The 25,796-nt window shown below is 51.5% G+C and overlaps 1 protein-coding gene across 3 annotated transcripts in view; it reads left to right on the plus strand.

Moving 5' to 3' along the window:
• Positions 1-25,796, plus strand: part of LAMA5 (laminin subunit alpha 5) — an 85,404-nt gene that overhangs the window by 33,067 nt on the left and 26,541 nt on the right. For 2 of the 3 annotated variants that reach the window (XM_031506565.3, XM_085558257.1), the window contains exons 3-23: positions 3,253-3,370; positions 6,685-6,803; positions 7,117-7,287; positions 7,727-7,824; positions 12,606-12,721; positions 13,493-13,611; positions 14,390-14,480; positions 14,606-14,740; positions 15,142-15,204; positions 16,342-16,482; positions 16,828-16,965; positions 17,194-17,328; positions 17,783-17,917; positions 19,351-19,488; positions 19,655-19,707; positions 19,873-19,972; positions 20,472-20,524; positions 20,931-21,036; positions 21,817-21,916; positions 22,075-22,231; positions 23,856-23,994. In XM_031506565.3, coding sequence (XP_031362425.3) covers positions 3,253-3,370; positions 6,685-6,803; positions 7,117-7,287; positions 7,727-7,824; positions 12,606-12,721; positions 13,493-13,611; positions 14,390-14,480; positions 14,606-14,740; positions 15,142-15,204; positions 16,342-16,482; positions 16,828-16,965; positions 17,194-17,328; positions 17,783-17,917; positions 19,351-19,488; positions 19,655-19,707; positions 19,873-19,972; positions 20,472-20,524; positions 20,931-21,036; positions 21,817-21,916; positions 22,075-22,231; positions 23,856-23,994 — 2,425 coding nt within the window. Of the gene's footprint in view, positions 1-3,252; positions 3,371-6,684; positions 6,804-7,116; positions 7,288-7,726; positions 7,825-12,605; positions 12,722-13,492; positions 13,612-14,389; positions 14,481-14,605; positions 14,741-15,141; positions 15,205-16,341; positions 16,483-16,827; positions 16,966-17,193; positions 17,329-17,782; positions 17,918-19,350; positions 19,489-19,654; positions 19,708-19,872; positions 19,973-20,471; positions 20,525-20,930; positions 21,037-21,816; positions 21,917-22,074; positions 22,232-23,855; positions 23,995-24,262; positions 24,393-25,796 lie in introns of all 3 variants that reach the window. The other variant, XM_085558258.1, reaches the window with a different exon arrangement.

Here is a 25,796-nt window from a genome sequence, read left to right on the forward strand (position 1 = left end):
ATAGGAGCTAAATAAAGCTTGGATTTTTTTGGAAAAAAAACCCAACCATTTCTTTTGCAATATTGGTTGGGCAGAACTGTACTGGAACTAAACATGGAATGAAAAGTCTGGCTTTTCTGCCAGCTCTATTTTTAGAGCTACTGCTCCATCTTTGCATCTGAGTTTTCTCAGCAGATGCACTGGAAACAGGCAATTTGCTGTTATTTTTTTCTGGCCAGGCTGTGATACTATAAAAGATAAGGATGTTGGATGGAGGGGCAAGAGACTCACCAGACTGAACAAAAATCCCCCTGAATACCAGGACATGGGTCTTGTTCCAGGTTTGGGGTCACTGTGGTCACAGACTCCTGAATATTTTCTGTGCTCCATTAGGAGTGACCCTTCATGCTGGAAGGGGAGTGGTTGTGCAGTGTTGGCTGGTTTATTTGCGTGCTAAGACTGCGATCAAAACTGGAATAAAATCCAGCAGTAACAGCAGTGGTACAGATGGATTTGGGTACGGAGAGAGGAATTGTGTTTGGCTTTGAGGGCAAATATCTGACCTGCCTTTCAGCTGAGGTGTTGCAGATGATCCAGACATATCCAGCAAGGGTCCAGAGGTTCTTGTGATTTGCTGTGAAAAGCAGGAATAGGAGATAAAAGCTGTGGACTTGGACATCCGGCCCTGCCAGTGGGGCTGGGATTGGCCTTTCAGAGAACTCCCAAAATGCACAGACACTGTTTTATCCACAGTGCTTGGTGTGTGTGTGTGTGTCTGAATGCTCTGAAACCATCTCTACCTCCAGAGAGGGCTCAGAGGGGTCCGGAGCCTGTGGCTGCCCAACCCTGCCCTGCCCTGCCCCAGGGCCATTTACACCTGAGCTTGCAACCAGCAGCACTGGGTTTTTTTCTGGCTGTTTTCACGTCTGAGCCCGAGGCTTGGTTTTGTGTCAAATTTCACTGTCTGGGCAAAAGCTGCACCAATTTGCCTGCGTGGTAATCCATGCTCTCCAGAGCAAGGGGATTTCTGAGAGCCACAAGCATGCCAGGAGTTGGACTCCAGCACATTGAATTAGGAACACTCTGTTCCAGCATAAAGCTGAACAAAGAGGAGGACCCCCTAGAAATTCCGTGGGATTTTACTGGCAGTAAATTCATTATTGGCTATGCAAAAAGAAAGGCAGAAGAGAGGGATGCACTTCACGTTTCTAAATTTGTGTTTGTGGTTGCTGTTCCTTCAGAGCAGAGAATCCCCTGTGCCTGAGGCATGAACATGTACAGGTATTCTTAAGCCACAGGGAATTTGTGCAGCTACAGGCAGTGCTAGATTCCAACAGGAGCATTAATTTATTCCCTGCAGAGCAAAGCTGGAGGAGGGTTTAGAGTAGAGGGACGGTGTAACTTCACAGGCTGGTGTCCAGCCCTGTTCCCATGCCAAGAGGCAGATGTTGAGCTGTGAGAACTGGTCCTGCAGAGAAAGCAGCTGCCTGAGCTGAAGCCTCTAGGGCTTCACTATCAAATACCAGCTCTGCTGAGAGGGTAAGCAGGCAGAAAAAGCTGCTCCTCAAAAAAAGCCCAGTCTTGTATGCCTTGACAGCATGTTTGTCACACAGGGGAACTAGAGCAGCATTGGGGTCTGTTTTCCCTCAGTTTTTGAAAAGGATGCCTGTTTCCCCCTTGGCCAAGCTTGAAAGTCTTTTGGCAGCAGAGAACGGAGTTGGGTGACTGCTTTGGTTTCTTTATTCTGGATGGCACCAGTCCTTAGCAGTGCAAACCCTGAGAGTGGTGACAAATCCCACCCTCCTGCCCATTCCCAGCTGGAGAACAGCCTCTGACCTGCTGTGCTCGACCTTCACGTGGGTCTCCCAGCTGGACCTGCTTCACTCCTCCCTGAGCATCTCTCTCAAGCCCCCTTAGTCTACACCCAGGTGTGTTTTCAGGCGTCACCAGCCTGCAGTGACAGGTAAGTGGGAGGAGAGGCTGCCCCAGAGCCAGAGGAGCATTTGGGAGTCTCCTGAGGAGGTTTTTGCCTGAATGTCCTGCCGAGGGAGGAACTGAGCTGTGCCCACATCCCCTTGCTCCACATCTGCACATCAGCACTCGGAGCCCTTGTCGGAGTGACCCCAGCAAGATCTGTGCTTTATGGATGGCTTGGTGAATTTAAATACATCTTTCTTGTTTCTCCTGTCCTTTACTTGCCCAGCCTGTGGATTGTCAGGGCTGTTCTGAGGCCCGTTGTTACTGATGAAAGCCCTCTGGCTGGGCGATGCGTGTGGCCGGGGCAGGCTGAGGTGCTGGCTGCTGTTCTGGCTCTCCTGCACGGCTGGGATGGGCACGGAGCCGTCCTCCTCCTCCCCCTGCAGAAATGTCCCTCTGGATACTTCAGTCTTCGGGGGGGGGTGTATGCTCATGCAGCCCCAGCTCTGCATGAGGAGGGACTCCTGGGCTATAAATCTCTGCCTTTCAAGCACTAAACTCCCTTTTGGGCCGTTTTTGACATTAGGAATTTCCTCTGATAAGAGAACTTTATTTGCCTTTAAATATCACTTTGTGACAGGATGATGGAGTGGGGATTCTTGGAGCGAGCCTGTGCCAGCCGGGGAAGGGAAATTCTGCTGGGGCTTTTGTTTCTCTCTAGCACTGATATTGTAGCTCTTTAAAGTAGGTTTATTTTATACTTGGCAGGAGTGTGTGTGCACATGTCAGTGTCCAGACAAATGGGAGCAGCCCTGTGTTGGAGCTGTGCTGGAGCCAAATGGGTCTCCTGCTCTCCCTTCCCTGTGGCACCTGGGGAAGAGGAGCTGTGCTGGCGTTTTTCTGGAGCAGGCTTCCAAACACAGGCTGTGTTGGTGAAGCAGGGCTGGTATGTGGAATGCCTTACAAAAACAGAAAGAGGGGTTTTGTGGTACTGTCTGCAAGGTACAGTTGGATGTTCCCTGGCTGGCAGGCCAGTGTTTCACCTGTTACCCCAAGAACAGCCCAAAAGCCAAGTCCCCAGGGCAGCATTGTAGCTGGTTTGTAATGCTCAGGCTAAGTCTGAGGTGTCTCCCAGCACAGCCTGAGCTGTGGGAGCTGAGCTCCCTGCTTTGGCTCTGCAGCAGCCGTGTCCTATCCCCATCCCTTTAGATACGGAGGATTTGGCTCCACAGGCTGCTTGTGAGCAGCAGGAGCAGCAAAGTGCCAGCTCATTTATTCTGCTTGGATTTCATGAAGTTCTCTCTGCTTTTCAGGATGCTTCAAGCAGCCAACTAACTCTGTGTTCTTTTCTTTCAGCTCTTCCACGTAGCATATGTCCTGATCAAGTTTGCCAACTCCCCTCGTCCTGACCTCTGGGTGTTGGAGCGATCCACTGATTTTGGCCTCACCTACGAGCCCTGGCAGTATTTTGCCTGTGAGTATGACAGGGGGCTGCAGCTCAGTGCCAGGTAGTGAGGCTGTGGTGAACATAACTCTCTGTGTCATTGCTGTGATGCAGGACATGTCTTCTGTTTCATCTGCCCAATAAGGCTGCAAGAGTTGAAGGTTGAATGCTCCTCAGGATGGGAGAACTGTTTTACTCTCTGGTACTAAGTGAATGTTTTAAAACACTGTCGTGGTGTAGGGGAGTGCCAAAGTTGGCACCAGTGTCTGCAGTTGGGTGTTGTTGATCTAGGTCTGAAGGTGAGATTTCTTTTCTTCTCCTCCCTGCCCTCTTTTTTCAGTCTCTTCCCTGTACCATCCCAGACTGTATTTCAGCCTCCTCCAGAAGCCAAGCAGCAGCTATCACAGAAAAGTCTGGATGGCTGCAGTCACAGAAAAGTCTGGATGCAGAAAACATTCCCTTGTGCTTATCAGTACTGGAGATTAGCTGCAGCCTGTGCAGGGCAGGGAACTGCTGTGCTGCTGCTGTGCAAGGTGGGATCAGACACAGCTGGCTGGAAGGAAGATGCAGTCTGTGCATTTGGCTTCCCAATTCTCTGATTAAAACCTTAAGAAACAGCTGGTTCTGCAAAACTCTTCTCCCAGAGGGTCTGTGGGGTAGCCGGATGCCGAGGAACTTGTTGACCACCAGCTCCTCCCAGAAGCAGCAGCAGTAATTGGGAGAAGATGTGAGTTAAGATGTGCAGCCAGAGCTTAAAATCTGGCAAGAAAGGACTTGGGAGCACTCAGAGGCCTTGCCCTGGGATATCCCTAAAGGCTCATATTTCTGACTTACCTGTCAGGCTGTGCTTTGGATTTCTGGCTCCTTCTTGTGCAAGGAAGAGCTGCAGACGTATTACCACTGTGTTGCCTTTGCGTGGTATCCCCTCTCCGGGGCGGATGTTTTTCTCTCTGCTGTGTGCTGGTAGGGAATTACTGCTGTCAAATTCCTGCTGTGCTTTCTTCTATCTTCTCTGAGTATTTCTCTGCCAGTTCTGAAGCCTCTGTTGGGGCCCATTACAGTTTTGTTCCTGTGTGGTCTGGAGCTGCACAGGGAGCTCTTGCCCCACTGGCATGTTCATGTGTGTAGTGACAGTGCTGCAACATCTGGAGTCCCCTTCCCTCCCAAAACATAAGGCCCTGTTAGCCCTTCCCTGGAGAAGGGAGATGCAGTGACACAGCCCAGTGGAAAATTCCCATGGAATTTGGACTGCTCCAAAACCTGCCGGATTTGCGAGCACAAGAAGTCCTCTGCAGAGGTTTATTTTTATCACAAGGAATTCTGTAGGTGGTCTAATAAAAACACTGCCAGGTCAGTACCAGGGTTAAAAGCAGCTGGCAGAAGTGCAGGGTTTCTTCAGAGCTGCCAGTGAGCCTTGCCAGAGGTGACACTGGCACTGTCCACCCTGGCTCAGCGCTGTCCCTCGAGCTCACAGGAGGTGCCAAGGTGCTTTTGGGCTTAGCTCTGTGGGAGGAGAGAGAAGTGACTGCTGGGTGAGGCTCTGTCCTTGTTTGTTTCCTTAAAGCACTGCTAGAGTGTAAGGCAAATGGGTTACTCTGGTTTAGCTCAGAATGCCCAGATTCTGGCTCACGTGGTTGTGCAGATTTTGCAATAGCTGGAGTTGTTCTTTGGTTTTCCTGAGTAGCTCTTTGGGCTGAGCATCCTGTCTGCATGCAGCCGTGGCAGCGCTCTGGAAATCAATCATCTCGAGCTGGTGGTGACAGGTTCCTTGCCTGGGGCTTTAAAAATAAATTGCCTTTAAAAAAGCACCTGCTTAAGGAAACCTTGGCGGCCAGAGACCTGATGTTAAATATTTCCACATCTTCCTGTGGATGCAACTGAGCTCTTGCTGTTGCCAAAGCATTTCCCAGAGCAAGGCCACTTTCTGGAGACAAGGTGTGAATGGGTGCAAGCCAGAGGTGAAGGCAGGGAGGCAGAAATTCTCTGCTCCCTCTTTGCTGTTCCTTCTGCCTGGCTCAGCCTACCCATGCAGCACATGGAGTGGGGGAACCTGCCTTCTGGAGGCAGATTGAGACAGATTTTGGAAGATTATTCTCATGAATTGGGTTAACATTTCCCCCTCAGTTTCCTGTGTGAGCTGAGCAGCGCTGGCAGGAACAGGAGGTTGTGTTGGCTGCCTTTTCTTCCTTTTTCTCCCCATGGAAGCACCCTCAGGAGCACTGCAGTGACATTCACTTCAGCACACTGTGCTCTGAGCTCCTGGCACAGGTGTAAAGGAGTGGGAAGGAGCAGCAGCCTTGGTTCAGGCTCTTCCTGAGGATCAGTCCCTGGCAGTAGCACTGTGTAGGTTTTTGCATGGGTAGATGTAGGTGCTCACCACCCTGCACAGTCAGACCCTGGGCTGCCCCAGCAGTGCTTTGGTTGGCTCTGCCAGCACAGGGATGTCACACATCTGGGGACAAGGGTGCTGGACTGGCAGGAGCAGTCATACTGGCAAGCCAGGCCATTCCTGCAGCTGCAAGGGCAGTGTTGGTGCTCAGTGTCCCCAAGACAGGTCACCAAGCCAGCAGAGCAGCTGCCTGGTGATGCCTGTTCCCTGACTTTATCCAGCCTTGCATTGCCACTTAGTGGCAGGAGCCCTCCTTTGCTGTCCCCAAGGAGAGGTTCTTGGTGGCTTTGGCATTTCTGGTTTGTGGCATTGGTTTAATAGCAGAGTTCAGAGTAAGGTGTGAGGAGGGGACCTGCAGTATTTGGCAGAGGCAGAGCAATGGCTTGCAGCATGTTTGCCTGGTGGGAGATGTCCCAGCAGTGACTGTGGCTTGTGGTTGCTCTTGTGGGTTCTGTGCTGGCTTCAGGACTGACCCAGGAGGTTTAGGAGCCATGTGGAATGATGGTGCAGCTCCTACACCAGGAGCAGAGCCCTGGCAGCAAAGAGCCCTTTTGTAGTTCAGTGGAAGCAGTATAGCAAATCCACTGCCAGCATGGCAACAGATTGAGACCAGAGTCAGATCTCAGGCTGGTTAAACTCTCAGTGCCAAAACTGAGGGGTGGGTTTCTGTGCAGGTGGTGGCAGTAGGTAGAGTGGCTATTCTGACCATCCTCATTTACTGCAGGGAGGTGATTTGCAGAGTTTCCTACCCCTGTTACTGTTAGAATGACACCCTCTCTTAGTGGAGGACACGTTTTTAGCCCTGACAGAGTTAATTACACAAAGCAATCTCTGTGTGGTAAATGCTTAACAAAGATTGTACACCCATCTCTGCTGTGGTCAGCGTGGGAAAATCCATCGAGGGCTGGGAATTGTTCCTTCTCTCTTACTGCTCTCATCTCTGGTTGATGAACAGCTTCCAAGAGGGACTGCATTGAGAAGTTTGGCCAGCACACTGTGGACCGTATCACCAGGGATGACCATGCCATCTGCACCACTGAGTACTCCCGGATCGTGCCTTTGGAAAATGGGGAGGTGAGCAGTTCCTGGTTTCATCCCCTGGAGTTCCCAGGGGTGGTCAGTGGCTGTTGGTATTCTTGTTAATAGGCTCCCTCTCGATTTTTGGATACCACTTAAAAGTATTCAGTTAAACCAAATGAGACTGACAGGGAGCTGACCCAGTTAGAGAGAGATTGATTTCCTCCCACCCCACAGGGTTACACAGATTTGTTTCACAGATCCACAGAATGGTGTGGGGTGGAACCACCCAGTTCCAAGTCACTGCCATGAGCAGGTGCAGCTTCCACTGGAGCAGGCTAGTCCAACCTTTTCCTTCTCCCATTCACAGATTGTTGTCTCTCTGGTAAACGGGCGCCCAGGGGCCATGAACTTCTCCTACTCTCCTCTCCTGAGGAATTTCACCAAAGCCACCAACATCCGACTGCGCTTCCTGCAGACCAACACTCTGCTGGGCCACCTGATGGGCAAAGCTCTGAGGGACCCTACGGTCACCAGGAGGGTAAGGCCGGCCTGGATTCCTCCTGCTGCTGAGGTGGAAGTGTTTGAGGGCTGTGCAAGCCGCCTCTGGGGAGGGACACCCTGGCTGTTGCCTGTGGGGATTTTCTCTCAGCCTAAAGCTGAAGGCATCTGCAGCAGATGCTGCTGTGGCCGGAGCTGGAGGCTGCTTGGAAGGACACCAACCATGTGGAACTGAGAAACACCTCTTGGTGTCACATGTGGCTTTCTGGCTGTGCTGGGAGCCCCCCACTTGTAGCTGATGGGCTCTGTTAGAGGTGGTGGATCTTACCGTAGGCAGATACTGCAGCCTACGATGGCACTGTAAGGGAAACACCCCAACACATCCTTTTACTGGGTAAAGTCCTGCTGAGTCTTGAGTAGAATGGTTATGAATCTGATTTGTAAAAATAGTCATGGCCAGCTTTTCTTGTGCTTTCCAGTACTACTACAGCATCAAGGACATCAGCATCGGAGGGCGCTGCGTCTGCCATGGCCACGCCGACGTCTGCGATGCCAAAGACCCCAGTGACCCTTACAGGTACTTCTGCAAAATCCCAGTTCTGTGGGGAAGCATTTGAATTACTGTTCTGAGAATGAAAGGTGATACCAGTGTTAGTTGAGTCCTGTCCTGAGCTCGTAATGGTGCCATCACTGCTGCCTGTGGCTCTGCTTTGAGAAAGAAGCAGAAACTGCTCCAGACAAAGCAGCAAAAATCACACTTTTTGTCAGACTGTTTTTCAGCCAGATTAGCTCCCTGGTCGAGTTTCCCTGTCCACGATTTTGCCATCCCATTGGAGCAGAGTGTGAGAATGAGAAGGAGGGATACTGATGTAGAACAGGGAGGTTTCCATCAGAGTCATGGGATCATTTCTGACCTTGTGCAGAGTCTCCTGCTTCCCATGTGGCTTCTTAAACATTGAGACAATGCTGTCATAAATAGATGGTCTCCCATGAAACCAGAGACTGCTTCCCATTTCTGTTCATAAGAGCCATGGATTGGTTATGTACATATCTGAACAACTCTTTGCAAAAGAACAAGAGAGTGCAAAGAAGTTACATTTTGGCTAATGGAACTTCCCATCTGCCTTGGCAACTTGGAATGCCAAAGAGCTGCTTCAGACCATGGAAGTGTTGCTTTTAGCCATCTGTTTGCAGCTTGAATGTTGCCTTTATGAAAGGGATGGGTAGATTCAGCTGGATGAGGGGAGTTTGTATTTCTTTCTCATCAGGATCATGTAGAACTTTTGGATCGTCTAAAATAAAATTCCAGTGAGTCCCAGCCAAGGTTAAAGCTGTTAAGTGTTAAAACAAAGATGTATTGGTAAGCATGCCTGCCTGAGTGTGCCAAACTCTCTGACAAAAGGAAGTTCATAAATATTTGAATGTACAGTTCTTGTTTTTCAGACATGGGTGTTGCTGGATGCAAAGTGCACCTGTGTGCTGGGGAAAAGGCTTCGTGGGGACAAGTGATTCTTTAACATGGAAATGCCAGGACCTTTCTTGGGTGTCAATGGCTTGGTGCTCTACAAGAGGGGAGGGAAGGCTGAACAATGAGAAGTATGTTGGATCTCCTTGTTCAGTGTCACTTCTGCTTGCAACCGTCTCTGTCTCCTGAAATTCCTCTCCTCCACTCTCATTTGGATGCATCTGGCATCTTCACTCTTGGCCCCAGCCTGTTGTCTGATGTTGCAGCACATGTTGGTAAGCAGCTGTTGCATTTCACCCAGAGCAGACCACGCTGGCCTGAGGGCGGAAACATTTCCTACTTGTGTACTTTGTACAGTCAGAATCTAACAGCTGTAAGTCCTTTGGGCTACAGCAGGAAAAGGTGCTAGATAAATAGATCTTCTCATGGCATTCTTGTACCCTTTAGCAAGGCCAGGAGTACAGGCAAGTCAGCAGAAATCTGATACTTTGAGTTGAGAAAATGACTAATTGATGAAATGCTGCCATTTTCCAGGCTGTGGGAGCAGCTGTGTCCAGCCTTCCCACTTCCTAAAATGGGCACTGCTGGGCAGGATCCCTGCCCTCCGGCCCTGGCACAGCACAGAGCCAGCTTGGGGATATCTGTAATGCCACATCAGCTGGGACTCAGACACACTGTCCCCTTGGGACACAGGCCCAGCCACCAGAAACCTGTCATGTCTTCAGCAATCTGTGTGCTGTGCCCTCTGCACATGTCCTGCCTCTTCAGAATCTGATGTGTGGCAGCAGCTGGGCAAGGAAATGCAAATAAAGGGATGTGGATCAGCCTGGCCCTATTAAAAATCCCACAATCTCAGCCTGTTGCAGGGTCTCTGCTGTTCATTTTAACTTCTCTCTTCTGCACATCCCCATGTTTCCTGTGCCTGTTGCTCAGAAAGGCAGAGTGAGCACGTTGGTAGAGGTGAGGTGAGCTAGAAATCTTGGCACAGACTTCAGGACATGATGAAGCATGTCCATGAGCTGGTTTCCTGGCAATAAGTGGTAATATTGGTGCAGCTTTGGAAAGTTCGCATGAAGTGCCAAGCTGCAGAGTCTGCACATCCAGCTGTGTTGAGTGGGCAGCACATCTGGGCCCTGTGTGAGTGTTTGCAGGGACCTGTGGGCAAGTACAGACTCTTTTTGCCCTAAGTTGGAATGGGCTGAGTTAAGCAGAGGGAAGGAATGTTCTCCTGCTTAAAGGTGAGCACCAGCAGGATGAGGCACAGCCCTTTCTCCTGGCAAACCCTTGGAGCAGGGAGATAAGAATCATCAGAAACCTGGCTTAGAGAACCCAGCCAAGAGCTGTGTGTTACCAAGCTGAGTGAGCTCAGGAGAACCCTACAAGGGTTCTGCATCTGTCTGATAAGAGCAGCTGTTTCTGTGGCTTCACTGCCCTGTCACAGATGCCACAAGAAAGAGAGGAGACAACCAGAGTCCAGCTGCTCCTTCTGTGCCTGTGAAGATAACCACCAAGACAGCAGCAGCCTGGCTGGTCAGAAGCACATCCACAGATGAAGGATGCTTTCCCACTGCTGCATCCTGAACTCCAGCTTCCCCTCTCCCATTTAGAAGGCAAAGCACCCTGTGTGCCAGCAGATTTGTGCCATCCGTCAGTCTCTTTTTGCAGGTGGTTTTTTCCCCGTACAGTCAGAAAGAGAGGAAGGGGCTCTTTTATTTTTTTCTTGATTGTGCTCCTCAGATGTCCCAGCCAAATCCAGATGCTGTAGTGTTTGTGTGCTGCTCTCAGTCCTGCCACAGCTGCTCACTAGGAACTGTTTAGTCTCTGCTGTTGAGCATCAATTCCAGCGGGAAGACTGCGGTTTCATTTCTTACAGCAGGATGACCAGGAAATATGTGCTATGTGGACACAGCCGCTCCCTCTTCTCCCTTGTATATACTCAGTCAATGAAACATGCAAATATTGTGGTTTATGCACATTTGTCTGTAATTCATTAGCAGCACAGACTCGGCACAAGGTGCAGTAAAGCCATAATAGATGAGCTCTCTGAGAGGTCATCGCTAACTCTGAACAGCAGAGACTAAATAAATACCTCCTTCTCCCTCTGAAATGAGCATCTTTACTCATGCAGTGCCATCTTCTTGCATTCTGGGAACTGAACCAGTTCTTTTCAAACATCCTGAGCCTTAAGGAGCCTGGGGTGTGGCTGGAGCCACGTCCTCCAGTCAGGGAGATTAGCACTGCCCAGCAGGTTTACAAGTTCCCTGACTCAGTGATCATCTTTCTCCACACGGATGTACTTGGATCTTAATCTTGACCTCCAGATGCTGCCATGGAAAGAAACAATAAAATTTTGTTTCCCTGAAAGTGCTGAGTGGTGGTCAGCCAGGTGAGAGGTCTCTGGGTGGCTGCATTCCGGGGACATGGCCAAGGTTTGCCTCTCATTGAGACTTCCCCTTGGGTCTGCAAAACACTTGAAGAACAAAGTTCCTGTAGATGTTTCAGGGCTGTTTTCTGCCACTTAAGCTCCAGCCAGGGGTTCAGTTTCATGCCTGGACTCTGCCAGCTACAGCCCAGCCTGTGAATGTGGGCAGGGACGGGGCACGAGGAGTGCTGAGAGAACTGACTGCAGCCAAGTGTCCCTTGGCATCTGCAAGGGAAGGGCTGGGAGCAGCACTGGGACCTTCTGCCTCTCAAGCCCTCTGCCTGAAGCAAACATGCTGAGTGTGGATCCTGCTTGCATTCCCCCAAACTTTTAGATCATCCCATTATTTTCATTTAAATGAGGTTACTTGTGCTGGTGCCTCTATCTGGCAATTCACTATTCATAGACTTGGAGGTCCCACATTTTAAAATTACATGTAGGTGGAAACTGTGGCAGTCGGCTCACTGCAGAGTGTCTGCACTCCTACACTTCACCCTGAATGACTACTCCTTTTGTTTCTAACGCTTAAAAAAAAATAGGTTTATTTTTAAACACTCTGCTTTTGAATGGAAAAGCATTGGAGGAGGGAGAGATGGGAGTGGCAGACTGGCCCTGAGGGGAAATGAGTAATTGCACAGATAAAAGCTGGAACATGCTGTATTATCCATAAGTCTAATACAACAGAAAGCATTTGTGTTGGATGGGAATGGCCCTGTGCTAAGTGGAGGCTTTGGGGCTGATGTCACTGACGTTAATGAATCGTTAATGAATCACCCTGGCAGTGGGTAGGGACCAGATCCATCAGGTGCCTGTCGAGATTCCTTGCCCAGAGCTGCCTGTTTACCCAGCACAGCCCTGCCTGGAAAGCAGGAGGTGCAGTGCACAGGGAGCATGGGGCCAGCATCTACTGAAATTCTTAATTCAAAGTTCATGCCCTCCTCCCTGCAGCACAGCTGTACCTGGAGGAGCAGATACACCTGTGTGCCCCCATCCCTCTCCAAGCTCTGGGCTATCATTTTTTCCTTTCATGCTGCCCCTGCACAGGGGTGGGGACATCTTTGGGTCCCTGCACCCTGCTACACTCTCTCAAATGATCAGCTTCAGCTCAATTTCTACCACTGCCATTTCCAACCATTTTGCATTTTATTCTCTGCAGAGCTGTGGCATGCTGATTTTTCTATTATACTGGTCTCCCAATGTAGGAAAAAAGGAATGATGGTGGAGGAGAAGAAAGGGAGAGAATGCAGCTGGAATAGCAAAGTTTGGTGTTTGGCTCAGAAAAAAACCAGTTTGATTAAAAAGTTGAAAAAAAAAACCACCTTGAAGCCTCTTTTGCAGAACATTGGGATTAGCAAATACCACTTGTTGATGCAGCAGATCAGTGGCAGCGACACACAGCAGGGTCACACACTCCCCATCCCAGACACCCCTGTCCTCACCCCAGCCCTGTGCCCCGTTGCTGTCCCTGCAGGCTGCAGTGTGACTGCCAGCACCACACCTGCGGTGGCTCCTGCGACCGCTGCTGCCCCGGCTACAACCAGTTCCCCTGGAAGCCTGCCACGGCCGACAGCGCCAACGAGTGCCAGCGTGAGTGGGACTGGGCACAGCCCCGGCTGGGCTGGGGTGGTGGCACGGCAGGGAGGGCTCTGCACTGTGGGTGTCCAGGTGATGCTCACGCAGGGAGGTCCCCGAGGTCCGTGTGGGGCTTTGGCTCTGTTTGCGCTCCAGCACGTCCAAGGGTTCGTGCAGGCAAGTCTCGTTGCTCAACTCTGTCTGCAAGATGAATTGGGTTTGGATGTGTTTACGTACAGGACATCTTTATTTGGCTAGAGAAACCTTTGGTCAGTGCTGGCAGTGGAATTTCTGCTGTGCTGGGAGTGCAGAGCACAGAGCTGCATGAAACGGTGTCTTAGAAACGCAGGGTGGCAAAGGCTCTTCGGTCCTGGGAGCTCCTTAAGCCCCCTCACCTGGTGCTGGATTTTACAGCTCACCTCTCTGCAGGCTGGGATAAGAGAGGCAAGAATGTTGCTCTCTAAACCAGACTAGTCAAGGCCCCACTGTGTGGTGACTTTTCTTTCTCGCCCGTACACGCCTGCACATATTTTACTTGTGATTTTGTGCCCGCTGTGGTCTCCTGGTTGCAGACCAGACTTTGTGAAGGAATTTCTGTTTCTGTACTTTTGAACTGAAAGACCTCAGAGAGCTTGGGGAGATCATGTAATCCTCCAGATGCATTCAGGCATCTTTCCTCATGGAAAACCGACCCATCAAACCCAGGAGGGAGAGTTGACATCTTGAGATGCTGACTGAAGGAGCCCTGAGGAGGGGTGGTTTAGCTCCCATCTCTTTGCATTCCAGCCTGCAATTGCAATGGCCATGCCTACGACTGCTACTACGACCCGGAGGTGGATCGGCACAAAGCCAGCAGAAGTCGTGAGGACAAGTTTGAAGGGGGAGGTGTTTGTATTGATTGCCAGGTAGGCCCGAAAAGCTTCTCTGGGAAAGGCTGTTTCAAATGTTTGTGTTTGGTTCTGCTGTCAGCCTGGAGTTCAGCCTCCTGGGACCTCTCCCCCAAGCCCCTCTGTTATCTAAATTATGTCTCTGCTTGGATATCTAGTCTCTTTGCTGTGGATTAAAGGAGTGTGCACTGGTAATAAGAACAGCACTTGGGTTCCTAGCTGTTCCCTGGTAGTACCAGTACCTCCTAAAGCTTTAGTTTGCTGAGACACTGGAACTGGGAGGGACAGGTTGCTGCCCAGCACACTGTGTAATCCTACCTAGTTCACAGTGCTCTGGCATCCCTCTGGATATCTCTGTGCCCACCAAAATGCTAGTCTTCAGTCTCTGGGAAGGTGGGAAAGCTACTCTTCCCTTCCCAAGGTGATGGTGACTGTGACATGGTTAATTCATGCACTGGCATGAAGCTTCTGGCTGTGCTTCCTTGCTGTGAGGAAACAGGTTGCTCCTGTCCTTCAAGCACAAAATGGTCAGGACATTTTACCATCCAAAAAGTGAAATGGGCTCAAGGTCAGATACGAACCTGAAACTCACTGTGTTTATAGGAGGATACAGTTGGCAGGAAATGGCTTTGTTCCCACATCGATGTATGTGGAATTTTGAGCAGATTTAGGTCTTTGGTGTGCTGATGTTCCTGTGCTGCTTCCTCTGTAACCTGGAGCTGTTATTAAATCTGGCAGATTAATGTGAATCCTGCAGGCAGAGGAGCTGATGCCTCTCTAACCCACTGTCTTTCAGCATCACACCACTGGCATTAATTGTGAGAGGTGCATCCCTGGGTACTATCGATCCCCTGACCACCCCATCGACTCTCCTTACGTTTGCTACCGTGAGTGTGAACTCCTCTGCAGCGACGTCCTGCTGGACTTGGTGCTCTGGAGGGTTGGGCTGAGAGGTTTTCCTGCTGTGGGTACTCAGTCAGTGACGCTGCTGCTGGCTTGTCCCTCTCTGCAGGCTGTAACTGTGAGTCTGACTTCACCGATGGCACCTGCGAGGACCTCACTGGGCGCTGCTACTGCAAACCCAACTTCACTGGGGAGCACTGCCAGGCCTGTGCCGAGGGCTACCTCAACTTCCCCCACTGCTACCGTAAGTGGGGGCTCACAGCTGGGAGCCCACAGGGCCACCAGCTCCAGCTGTGCTCTTGGGATGTCCTTTCCCCGTGCCACTCCTGTCCCAGGAGGAGTTCTTTTGGGCGGGCACAAGTCCACATTTCTCTTGGGTGGGAGCTGCACCAGAGCAGAGCTGCTCTGAACACAGAGTCAACAGGAGCTTTCCATTTGGCTGGAGTTTCATCTCCCACTTTCTTACGAAAGACAGACTGAAAAAGGCTGTCATGGTTTGTTATTTAATGGGATATCTGTGCTTTGTTCTATGTTCCACGTTTTTATACATCCTGTTCAGCCTGGGGGCTGTCAAGTCCCTGGTATTCCATCAGGATTTCTCTGAGTGTGTGTGCTGACCTGTGCAATGTGTCTTTCTCTGCACAGCCGTTCCAGCTTTCTCTCACAACAGTACTGGAGAGCAAGTGCTTCCTGCAGGACAGATAATAAGTAAGCAGTGCAATTTTCTTTGATGCTTTGGCAATGCTGTCATTTCTGTCCTACCTCCCATCCAATGCAAGATCAGGTCTTCAGCTAACTGGGCATGTACGTTGTGTGAGGCAGCCCTGGGTGGTTTTAAGAGAGTACAACCAGCAGCTGAGCTGGGGGGGAAAGGAACTTTTATGATCCCCTTTTTACAGATGTGGAAACTCTAGCCTAGAGTGACAGTGATTTTTTTCTGGGGTCCAGACCATGTGGGGATGGCCCTTCTGCCCTTCCTGTGAGGAACCTCCCCCAAAGGTCCTGGAGGGGCTGTGGCTGAGCTGGGAGCTCTGCTGTAGGCACCTCTGAAGGGTCGTGCACAGGCAGCCGCTCGCTCTGTGTCACTTCCTCTGCTGCTTAGAAAGCTCATCCATGCTCTCATCCCTGCTCCCCTCCACCTCCCTCCTCTCCCATGCTCACTCCCCTCGGTTCATCTACTCCCTTGTGCTTTATTCTGTCTCTTTTCCCACCAAATCTTCCCCTGTCTCATGCTCCCCAGCACGCTCCAGATAACCTTTTCCTTCCTTCTGATAGTTTGAAATCTGTATCTTCCAGACAGGTTTTTTCTTTCCTGAGCTGGAATTTCTCACTTCCCTTCTCATTTCCTCACTTCCCCCTCCCTCTGGTTTTTGGATGATGTTTGTCCTTGCCTCTCCCAGCCCAGCACCCCACACCACTGCTGTTGGTGACAGCAGGGCTGGCTCAGAGCCTTGGCACTGCCTGCCTGGAACACCCTGCCCTGGCAGTGGAAGGTCTCAGGTGCAGCTGTGCATGCAGTGACCAGAGAGAAAGCCCAAAGTTCACCCTGGTTAGCCAAAGGCTGTGGTTATTCCTACACTGCACTGACTCAGCTCTGCCTGGGCTTGTGGAAGCAGCATTTGCCTGCCCTGTGTGTTGCCCACCCTGCACCTTCACACCAGCGTGGTGCTGAGGCCTCCCAGCCACCCCTCGAGCCAGGCGTGGGTTGGTTACAACATTCTTATCTGATAGGAAGGTTATGGAAGCAATGCCTGAGCATTTGAGCTGCCTCAGGGCAGTGTCCTTGCGGGACCCCAGCTCGGCTGACAGACTGACAGTGTGCCCTGTCTGTGTGTCCCCATCCAGACTGCGACTGCTACGCGGGTGGCACAGAAGGCAACGCCTGTCGGAAGGACCCTCGGGTGGGGATGTGCGTGTGCAAACCCAACTTCCAGGGAACACACTGTGACCAGTGTGCCCCAGGCCACTACGGGCCCAGCTGCCAGCGTGAGTACCCGGCGGGCAGCGTCCCCAGCTGGGCTTCTCCTTGTTCTCCACCCATGCTGGGGAGGAGGAATTGCACAGCTCTACTTCCAAGTGACAAATTCCCATGACTTCTGCACTTTTGCTGTTGTTTTCCACTGAGCCCTGACCCTCTAGCATCCTCCCAAGCTGTGGGGGACTCTTGAGGAATTTGCTGTGGACGTGAGCTATGGGCCAGGCATGCTTGCTGTCATGCTTTCTCCAGCAACTGCTCTTCTACCCCAGAGGAGCAGACACTCTGGTTCCTTTCCTGGGAAGGCTAAAGACAAAAAAACCTTCTTATTTACTAATGCCCTTATTGCTCTGCAGCCTGCCAGTGCTCCGGCCCTGGTCAGTACGATGGCACTTGTGACAGCGAGACAGGGCAGTGCCTGTGCCGCACAGGATTTGAAGGGCAGTCCTGTGACCAGTGTGCTCCAGGCTACTTCAACTACCCTCTGTGCCAGTGTGAGTATCTGTCCTTCACAGGTCTGGCTAGGGACACAGCCACAGTCCTCTGGCAGAGGACTGAAGCACTGGAAGGCAGTTTTGGGGAATGTGTGCCATGGGCAGAGACTGATGGTTTGAACGCTTAGAGCAGCACCTGATGCCTATCTGAGAACCCCAGCAAGAAGATGTTTTACCTTGAGCTCTGCCCCATGCTCCCAGCTCAGGGGTGGTTTCTGTGTGTTGCAGTGTGTGGCTGCAGTGCTGTGGGGACGCTGCCGGGAGGCTGTGACTCTGCTGGGAATTGTTTCTGCAGAGCCGAGTTTGCTGGGCCACGCTGTGAGCAGTGCAGCTCTGGCCACCACTCCTACCCCCACTGCTATGGTGAGCACTGAACCTGCAGCTCCTGCTGCTCTGAAAAACATGCCTGTTCTTGCAAGACTTCGGTGTTTCTCAATATCAAATCCATGTGGTTTGCACTGTCAGTTTGGCAGGCTTGATTTGGGGGTCATGGATCATAGCAAAGCCTGGAAGACAAAGCAGTTTTTATCAGTCACACTTCCTCATCACAACCCTGCTGTGACCTGGTGTCTCAGTTCATGCCTTTCGTGTGTATCATTTTAGTGCATTAGCCTATAAACTGCTGGGGAACACTGAATAAGCTGTAAGACCTCTCAGTGCATTGTATGGTTATGAAAATACTGCACGATTTGCTAAGAGATTAAGAAATTATTTTTTTTCTGATGGAAGTGGCTAATTTCTGGGGGGCTGAATGATGGTTCAAACCAGCAGTGCTTGACCACAGATCACAGGGATCATCAGAACCCTGCTTTTACAGCTTGCTCCTGCGATTCCCGGGGTGCAGTGGACAACAACTGCAGCCCAGCGGGGCAGTGCCGATGCCACGGGAATTTTGCAGGACACACCTGTAACCAGTGTGCCCTGGGCTTCTACGGGTACCCCAGCTGCACACGTGAGTACCACCTTACTGCTCTCTACAGCCACTGCCAGGAGGGTGTAGCCAGACTGAGGTTGGCCTCTTCTTCCAATTAACTAGACAGGAAGAGATGGCCCCAAGTTGCACTCTGGGAGGTTTAGGTTGGGTATTAGGAAAAATTTCTTCCCCAAAACAGTTGTCAAATATTGGTACAGGCTGCCCAGGGCAGTGGTGGTGTCACCATCACTGGGAGGATTTAAAAACCATGTAGATGTGGCACTTGGGGACATGGTTTGGTGGTGGGCTTGGAAGTGCTGGGGGAACAGTTGGATGATGATCTTAGATGTTTTTTCCAACCTTAATGATTTTCTGATCCCATCCCTGGGCACTGCATCACTCCTGGACTATTGCCACTGGTGCCAGGACTGAGCAATGCCTGTGGCAGGTGCCTGCAGCCCCAAATCCTCTGAGCAGCCCTCCCCAGCTCTGAGCAGAGTGTCCCCATCTCCCTCCCTGTCCACAGTCCTGACTGGAAGCCAGATGTACTCTTATGTCTCCCAGCAAGAATTTACTGCTCATTAAAAAGTAATCCGTGATACAATTTCCGTGAAGCAACAAAAAGAGCATCATCATCCTCTTGCACAGCACTAAATGTGGACTCCTGAGCCTTGCCAGCTGGCAGAACACTCCTCCCAAATGCTGATGCCGGCAATATGCCTTTGAAGAGGCTGGAGGCAGAGATGAAATGGTCCCACAGGAGTTCAGTAGTCACTTTTTTTTTTGTCTCATAAAGCCATAGCCACATTGCAGAGCTGTAGAAGACCCACAGCAGGGAAATAAAAGAAAAGAACCACCTGATTCTTGCATTTTTCAAAATCTGTTGTTTCCTGAGCAGTCGTTTGCTGTTAGCCAGTGTAGGGGTGTCAGCCTAGAATGTCTCCTTTGGCAGGGATTTGAGGTGTGCTGGCTGGGCCAGGAAGGGATGGGCAGCTCCCCGGCAGCTTGCTGACCTTTCCTGTGATAGGGCAGTGGGATCTCTGTGCATTCATGGGCAGCAGGTTGTGCAGAAGCTGTGGAACCATTGCCCTGCCCTCACCCTGCTGCCCACATCCAACATCCACAGGGCAGACCCTGAAGGCCAAATGCTGCTCTTGAGTGTTTGGGATTTTGTAGGGTCTGATGTGTCACTGACAACTGACTTTTGGGGGATGAGATCACACCCCTTCTCCTCAACCAAAACTCTTCCCTGTTTCTGAAATACACATAAATGTATGTGAATGGCTCTGATAAGCATTGAGACTTCTATTGTTTTTCTTAAAAGACGGGGTGGTTTTAACCAAAAGCAAAGAATGAGAATTTTATTTATAATCCACATCTGGCTGCTTTTGCTGAAGGTCAGGCAGACAAAAGGGGCTGTTGCTGGGGAAGCCCCGAGTGCCACTCCAGCAGTTCTCTCCCCTGCCTTGCAGCTTGCCAGTGCTCCCGGGAGGGGTCCCTGCATGGCACCTGTGACCAGGACACGGGGCAGTGCAGCTGCCGGCCCAAGGTGACAGGACTGCGCTGTGACAGCTGCGTGCCTGGCGCCTACAGCTTCCCCCACTGCGAAGGTAGCACCCCTTTTCCCTGATCTCTTGGCACACTCCAGTCTCTTGGGTGCTGGTAAATGCGTTTATCATCCCCCAGAATCTTTGCAAGGGGAGAAATAACCCCAGTTAGGGACAGCTGAGGGGTGGGCTAGCGCTATAAATCTGTTCTTTCACCCCTCTTTTTTAGTGGGCTCCTGTAACCCAGCAGGGTTGGAGACTGCAGATCCCTCGCTGGCCTCAGTGAGTATGAAATGAACCTACCACAACCCCTGCAGGTCATTTTGTATGATCTGCTTTATCTCTTTATGGACCAAGTCCAAAAAGCTCAGCCAGAGCAGCAGACCCCACGTTCAACCAGTGTGCTGCAATTCTCACCTGCTCTTTTCTCCCTCTGCCTTTCCCCAGGGCTCCTGTGCATGTCGGGCGTACGTGGAAGGCCCAGCTTGTGACAGATGCAAGCCTGGATACTGGAACCTGACTCCAGAGAACCCCTATGGCTGCCTGAGTAAGGAAATGGCATTTGTACAGCCCACAAAAGTCTCCTCCACGGTGCAAGAGCCAAACCCAAGCCAGTGAGCACCATCATTGGAGGACTGGGAGTGATGGCCTTCCTTCCATCTTCACCCAGAAGTGATGTGTCAAAGCTGGAGTCCTCTGGGTGACCCTCACGTGGAAAGGGGAAAGGCTGGAGCCTGGAGCTTTTTGCTTGGGATGAAACATAGGGCTCATACAATGAGTTATGCCATTCTCAGCCCTCCCTACAGACACTCAATTTTTCGTGGCCAAATATGCAGAAAAGGCAAATGTCTTTGGTAGCTGTGTGCTCAGCAATAGCTGTCCAAAATGAAATCTGAGCCCTTGTGCAGGGCTACCTTCAGCTTGACTAGCTCCTGTCTCCTCTTGCCCCAGCCAGTGTCTCTGGTGTGGTGGGTACTGACCCCATCAGGTTTCTTCTCAGGGGCTGATTGACCTTCTGGCTTTCTTGTTCATCTCTTTCTCCTCAGGCTGCAAGTGTGACACCAAGGGCACCGTCAGTGGAATCACAGAGTGCCGGCAGGTGGGTTTGTTCTCTGCTTCCAGGCTCCTATGAGTCTGCTGTGTTGGGAGTGTTCAGCTCTGTCTGTCCTAGCAGCTGCTGGAGACGCCCCAACACTGAGCTCTCAGCGCTTGCACCACAATCTGGGCTTGCATGAGAATGTGGGATTAAGACCTGTCATAAATTAGGCACCTAAATATTTCTGGGTCTGTCCCAGGATGCCTGGATTTTTGTTTGCCTGCATTGTTGGGTAATTTAAGTTATCTGGCCCTTATCTGGCCCACCCACACGCAGGAAGCTGTGTGGAGCATGAATCTCAAGCTGCTGCTTCTGCAGTGTCTCAGACCAGAACCCAAATAACTGAGGAGCAGCTTAGCCATGACAAGCAACAGGAGGGAATGAGTTTCCATGCCTGCTTCTCTCCCAGGGCGATGGGCAGTGTTTCTGCAAAGCCAATGTGTGTGGGCAGTTCTGCTCAGCCTGCAAGGACGGCTACTTCAACATGGAGAATGCAAATTACTTTGGCTGCCAAGGTGAGCTTCTTCTGTGATGGGTTTGGTGAGTGAGGGGGGCCACAAGAAATTGCCCCACTGCACAGACTGACTGGTTGGTGACCTTGGAGGAAAAGGGCAAAAGATGTCCCACCTTCTCTTTTGGGTCATCATTTTTGGGGTGATGCAGTTCAGTGCTTTAAGGGCTTACAGTGGTAGTGCTGGGTTGATGGTTGGAATTCGAAGATCTTTTTGTCTCTTCCAACCTTGGTTCTATGATTCTATACCACAGCCCAGAGCATGGGCTGGGAATTGCTGTGGCTCTGGAGACCTGAGGTCATGCTTTTCCACTATTGCACACGGGTCTGTCAGGCTGGGGAGTGAACAGCAGGTAAGGTACCCCTGTGGGTACCAGAAACTGTTGTGTTGGAGCCACTGGTCACATCCTTGCAGCAATGCCCCTTCCTCCTGCTGGGAGAGGCTGGACATGGATACCTGGGGGTGGCCACTCTCCAGGGAAGAGGTGAAGGAGGAGATGGGGCTGCTCTGAGCCATCCCACACAGTGCTGGCACAGCTGGTGGCAGGGCTGCAGCGCCGGCCGTGAGGGTTTGCAGACCTTGTTCCATCAGCCGCCTGGAAATAGCTCGGGGCTGAGGTAGAAGAAGAGCCGATCCAAGTGGGGCTGGGGCCAAATATGAAAACGGATACAATGGAATAAAAATAGTGGCCCCAGGCTCCCTGCCTGCTGGGATGTGCCTTTGATTAGCGACCAGGAGCTCGTTAGCACGGCGGGAATGTGAGCAGGCGCTTCCTGCCCGCAGGCTGCCGGTGCGACGTCGGCGGGGCCCTGGGACCGTCCTGCGAGGAGCGGAGCGGAGCCTGTCGCTGCCGGCAGAGCACTCGGGGTCCCACCTGCACCCAGTAAGTGCACCTGGCACGCTCTGCCTCCCACCGTGTCCTCTGCCACCACGGGGACGGGGACCTCATGGTCCGGGCTGCTGGCACATCAGCCTGGCAGAGGTGTCCTCTCGCTGCTCCCTCCGCGTAGCCCACTGCTGACGGTGTTCTCTCTTCCCCAGACCAGCACGGGACCATTATTTCCCTGACCTTCACCACTTGAAGTTCGAGCTGGAGGAAGGCACCACGCCATCCGGCCGGGCTGTGCGCTTTGGCTACAACCCCTTGGAGTTCGAGGGCTTCAGCTGGCGAGGATATGCACAGATGTCCTCCATCCAGGTACGCCTGCTGGCTGCAGCCCAGCCCGGCTCCCCCCGGGGAGGATGTGGCCGTTGGAGGACTGGATGTGCTTTTGGCACACATCTTTCATCCCAAGTGCTCCTGGAGCCCCCAAAGTCACAGGCTGGCCAACATAAACAGCACAGTGTATATATAGCCTGTTTGTGCAGATATTTCCTGTAGTGCTGGGGGTGGCATAGACTGATGAGGGGAAAGATCCTAAACTGGGAATCCCGTGATATCCTAATCTATTTAGACAAAGGTGGTAGCATGGTGATTACTTACAGGGATGTCTATAAACACTGTCTCTCAGTTTCCTTGTTCCTCCTTCAACTGACTCTGCATAACCTTTTCTCCCTTTTCCAAAAATAAGTATCTCCTCAGCTGCCATGTTCAGCTTAGACCTTTCGTTACTCTTCAGCCTTTGCCCTTGCTGCTAGCTGGTTTGCTGTAACAATGGTTTATGCTAACCTGGAATTGTGTAAGTCCTAGAAGTGAAGCTCTTTCTTCTGTTGACTCTTTTTCTCTCCTTGGTGGTTTCTTCTGCATGGCCTCTGCGAAGTGTGTGCACGTTTGGGGATGGAGTACAGGGCAGTGATTCTCTGACAGTCTTGTTCCATGTAAGATGCTCCTTACTCTGGTGCATGTATTTTCAGTTCTCTTCACATTTTTGTGTGTAGGTGAAATAACAGAGGGGCTGTTTCCCACTGAATTTTAGGTAGGAGCTAAGCAGTGAACTCCTGTGGGCCTCCCTTGAGAAAATCCCAGCCTTAAAGCTTAAGGATGGAGCTCATGCTCCAGCTCATAGTTGTAGTGTTGCATATAACATTGGTATTTGGGCTAGAAATGGACCTTGAGAGAAGGGCTGACACATGGCTTTCAGCTGGCAGGTCTCACCTGTAATTTATCATCAAAACCCTTCCAGTTTGCTCTCCATGGCAAGATGGTGTGTAACTGGAGCTTTGGAGAGCACAGCCCTCGTTAGAAGTCTCCCTGGGCAGGAGGTTATTTAAGCCTAGGATCTCTTTAAAATGGGTCAGACTTGAGCATCTCCTTAGCTGGGGTCTTGCCAAGCAGTGTCCAGGCTGGGGGAGAGCAGATGTGCTATCAGTTGTATGGTCCATTAGCCCTGCTGGTCCTCAACACTGCACATTCCTGAGGATGAGGCACCAGCTCAATTCCCAGCCTCTTCTGTAGGCAGCTGGGCAGAGCCCCATAAATACAGGGGCAAGAGTTTGGTACCTGGTGGCTGGTTGCAGCACACTAAACCCAAAAGCAGCACACTGATAACAAAAGCAACGACTCCCTATAACCTTTCCCGTGCAATTGTATGTGCCCCAGGACAGACGAGCCACCCTGCTGTGCCACAGCATCTTCAGGTGTGATCACAGCCTTCCCAGCCCCTTCCACAGGCAGGTTGCTCCCTCGGTGGCTGGCCCCAGGTGTCCCCAGAGTGAGGGGCAGTGTCCCAAGGGCAGTAGGGTGCGTGTGCTTGTCTCCTCCTCGCACTGTGGCATGTTGCTTTGGGAGCAGTGAGCCGAGGGCTGCGCTTGGGCTGGCAGCGTGGGTGGTGGAGGTAACTGAAGGTGTGCTCTGCCTCTCTCCCCTTTCTCTCTCCCACCAGCCCAAGGTAGTGGTGACTCTCAATGTGACCTCCCCCGACCTCTTCCGCCTCGTCTTCCGCTACGTCAGCCGGGGGCCCGCCAGTGTGGAAGGGAGGGTCTCGGTCGTTGAGGAAGGAAAGTTTAATGTTTGTGGCAACTGTAAGTGCATTTTTCACTTCTAGACTAACTCAGAGCATCCCACGCTGCGACACTGCTCCTCTGCCCCTTCTCCTGCCCCGAGGTGTGTCTGTCCCGAGTGTGCCCGTGTCAGGCGGCCGGCCAGAGCCGTGGGCTGGCGAGGGAGGGGGAAGAGAGGCAGGCAGGCAGGCAGGTAGGGCAGGCGGGTCAGGCCCTCCCCAGGGCGGGTGGGCGCTCAGGAGCTGCCCCCCCAGTGATGTGTGCCCCGTGTGCTCTTTTGCTTTTGCAGAATAAAATCAGAGTCACTGTAGACGTGAAGGAGGCAGAGCTCTATCTGTTCCATGTCATCCTGAGGTATATTAATTCAGGAGGGGCCACTGTGTATGGCAAAATTACAGCTTATCAGCCACGAAGGAGAGGTAAGGATCCCAGACTGCTCTGCTTCCCTGTGCCATCGCCACCTCCTCCCCATCCCAGGCAACCTTCTGCATCATCCTTTCCAGAAGACGCTTCCATGTGGCTTTCCCCGTTAGTCCTGCTCTCCCAGTTGAAAGGCTGATTTGAGTTTGCAGCCCCCTTTATTTACCAAAGCAGCAGCAAGGTGGGCCCAGCCCTGGCGCTGTGCACTGAGGACTGAACCAGCCAGGCTGCTGGGACACAAAGCTCTTGTACAATTCCATACAACCTTTCCAGCACAGGACGAGATCACCCCAGTGTCTCAGGCAAAACTGAGCTTTCCACAAAAGCAGAATGGTTCCAAACTTTGGCAGCTGGATGTGGTTTTATTTACCAGATGCCCTGACGTGGCAGTCCTGCCTTTCCTGTGTGCTTCTCCCAAACCAGGGACTTGGCTGGTGGCTTCACACGTGGTGTGGGGCTTGGAAGTGCCGTGGAATTACACATCTTACACAGGCATTGCACTCTGGTGCAGTGTCCTCTCACCAAACTGTGAGCTGCTGGAGAGGAGCCACCAAAAGATGTCTGAACAAGCCTAGAAATCTGGACAGCAAATTTTCTGGGAAACAATCTGAGCAAGACTGCGTGGGAACACAGCTGAGGCCATGGTGGGTGGTTGGCTGGTTGATTTTACCCCTTCGGATGCCACAGCCACACTGTCCTGCTGAAGCTCTTCCTCCAGACCCCACATCCACAGCACAAGGCTGTCAGCACTAACTACCTAATTTATCAGTGTGTGAAGTTCTCTCCTGTGTCTTGAGTTAAGTTCTGCCTTTGATATGATATACAAGGTTTGAAGTGGCAAATACTGTTTTTCTGCCTTCTGTTTTTTTCTTTTTGAGAGGAAAAATGGCTTATTTTTTATATCCAGCCATATTACACAGCAGAAGAACAGGAGCTGTGGTCATGTTTTGGGATCCCATCGAAGGTCAGGAAGTATTTAATCTGTCCTGTCCAAGCATCAGAGCTCATTTGCCTTAAAAAGTGTTTCACTTCTTGTGCAGAAGCAACATGATTTTTCTAGTGCTGAAGGCAAGCAGCCAAACTGGTGCACCAGCAACAGGATGGCACCATCCTTGGGAGGCTTCAGGAGTGCTGAGCCACTTCGTGTCTGGATGGAAAGGGCTTCACATGGCAAAGAACAAGCAGCCTGGAAAGAAGCTGGAAGATGTGGCTTGCAAAAGGGAAAGCCTTTTCCAAGTATGGGATTTTCAGCCTGGTTTCTTCCACTCTGCCTCCAGAAGTTGTCTCAATTGGAGCTGTGTATTACCTCAAAGGGATCTGAAACTTCAGCCTGTCAGTAAATCCACCCCACTGCCAGTTCAGGGAAATCTCTTCACTCCTTGAATCCTCACCTCTGCTTCCCG

This window comes from Lonchura striata, chromosome 20 (assembly GCF_050655825.1).
Source record: "Lonchura striata isolate lonStrDom1 chromosome 20, ASM5065582v1, whole genome shotgun sequence".
Lineage (NCBI taxonomy): Eukaryota > Metazoa > Chordata > Aves > Passeriformes > Estrildidae > Lonchura > Lonchura striata.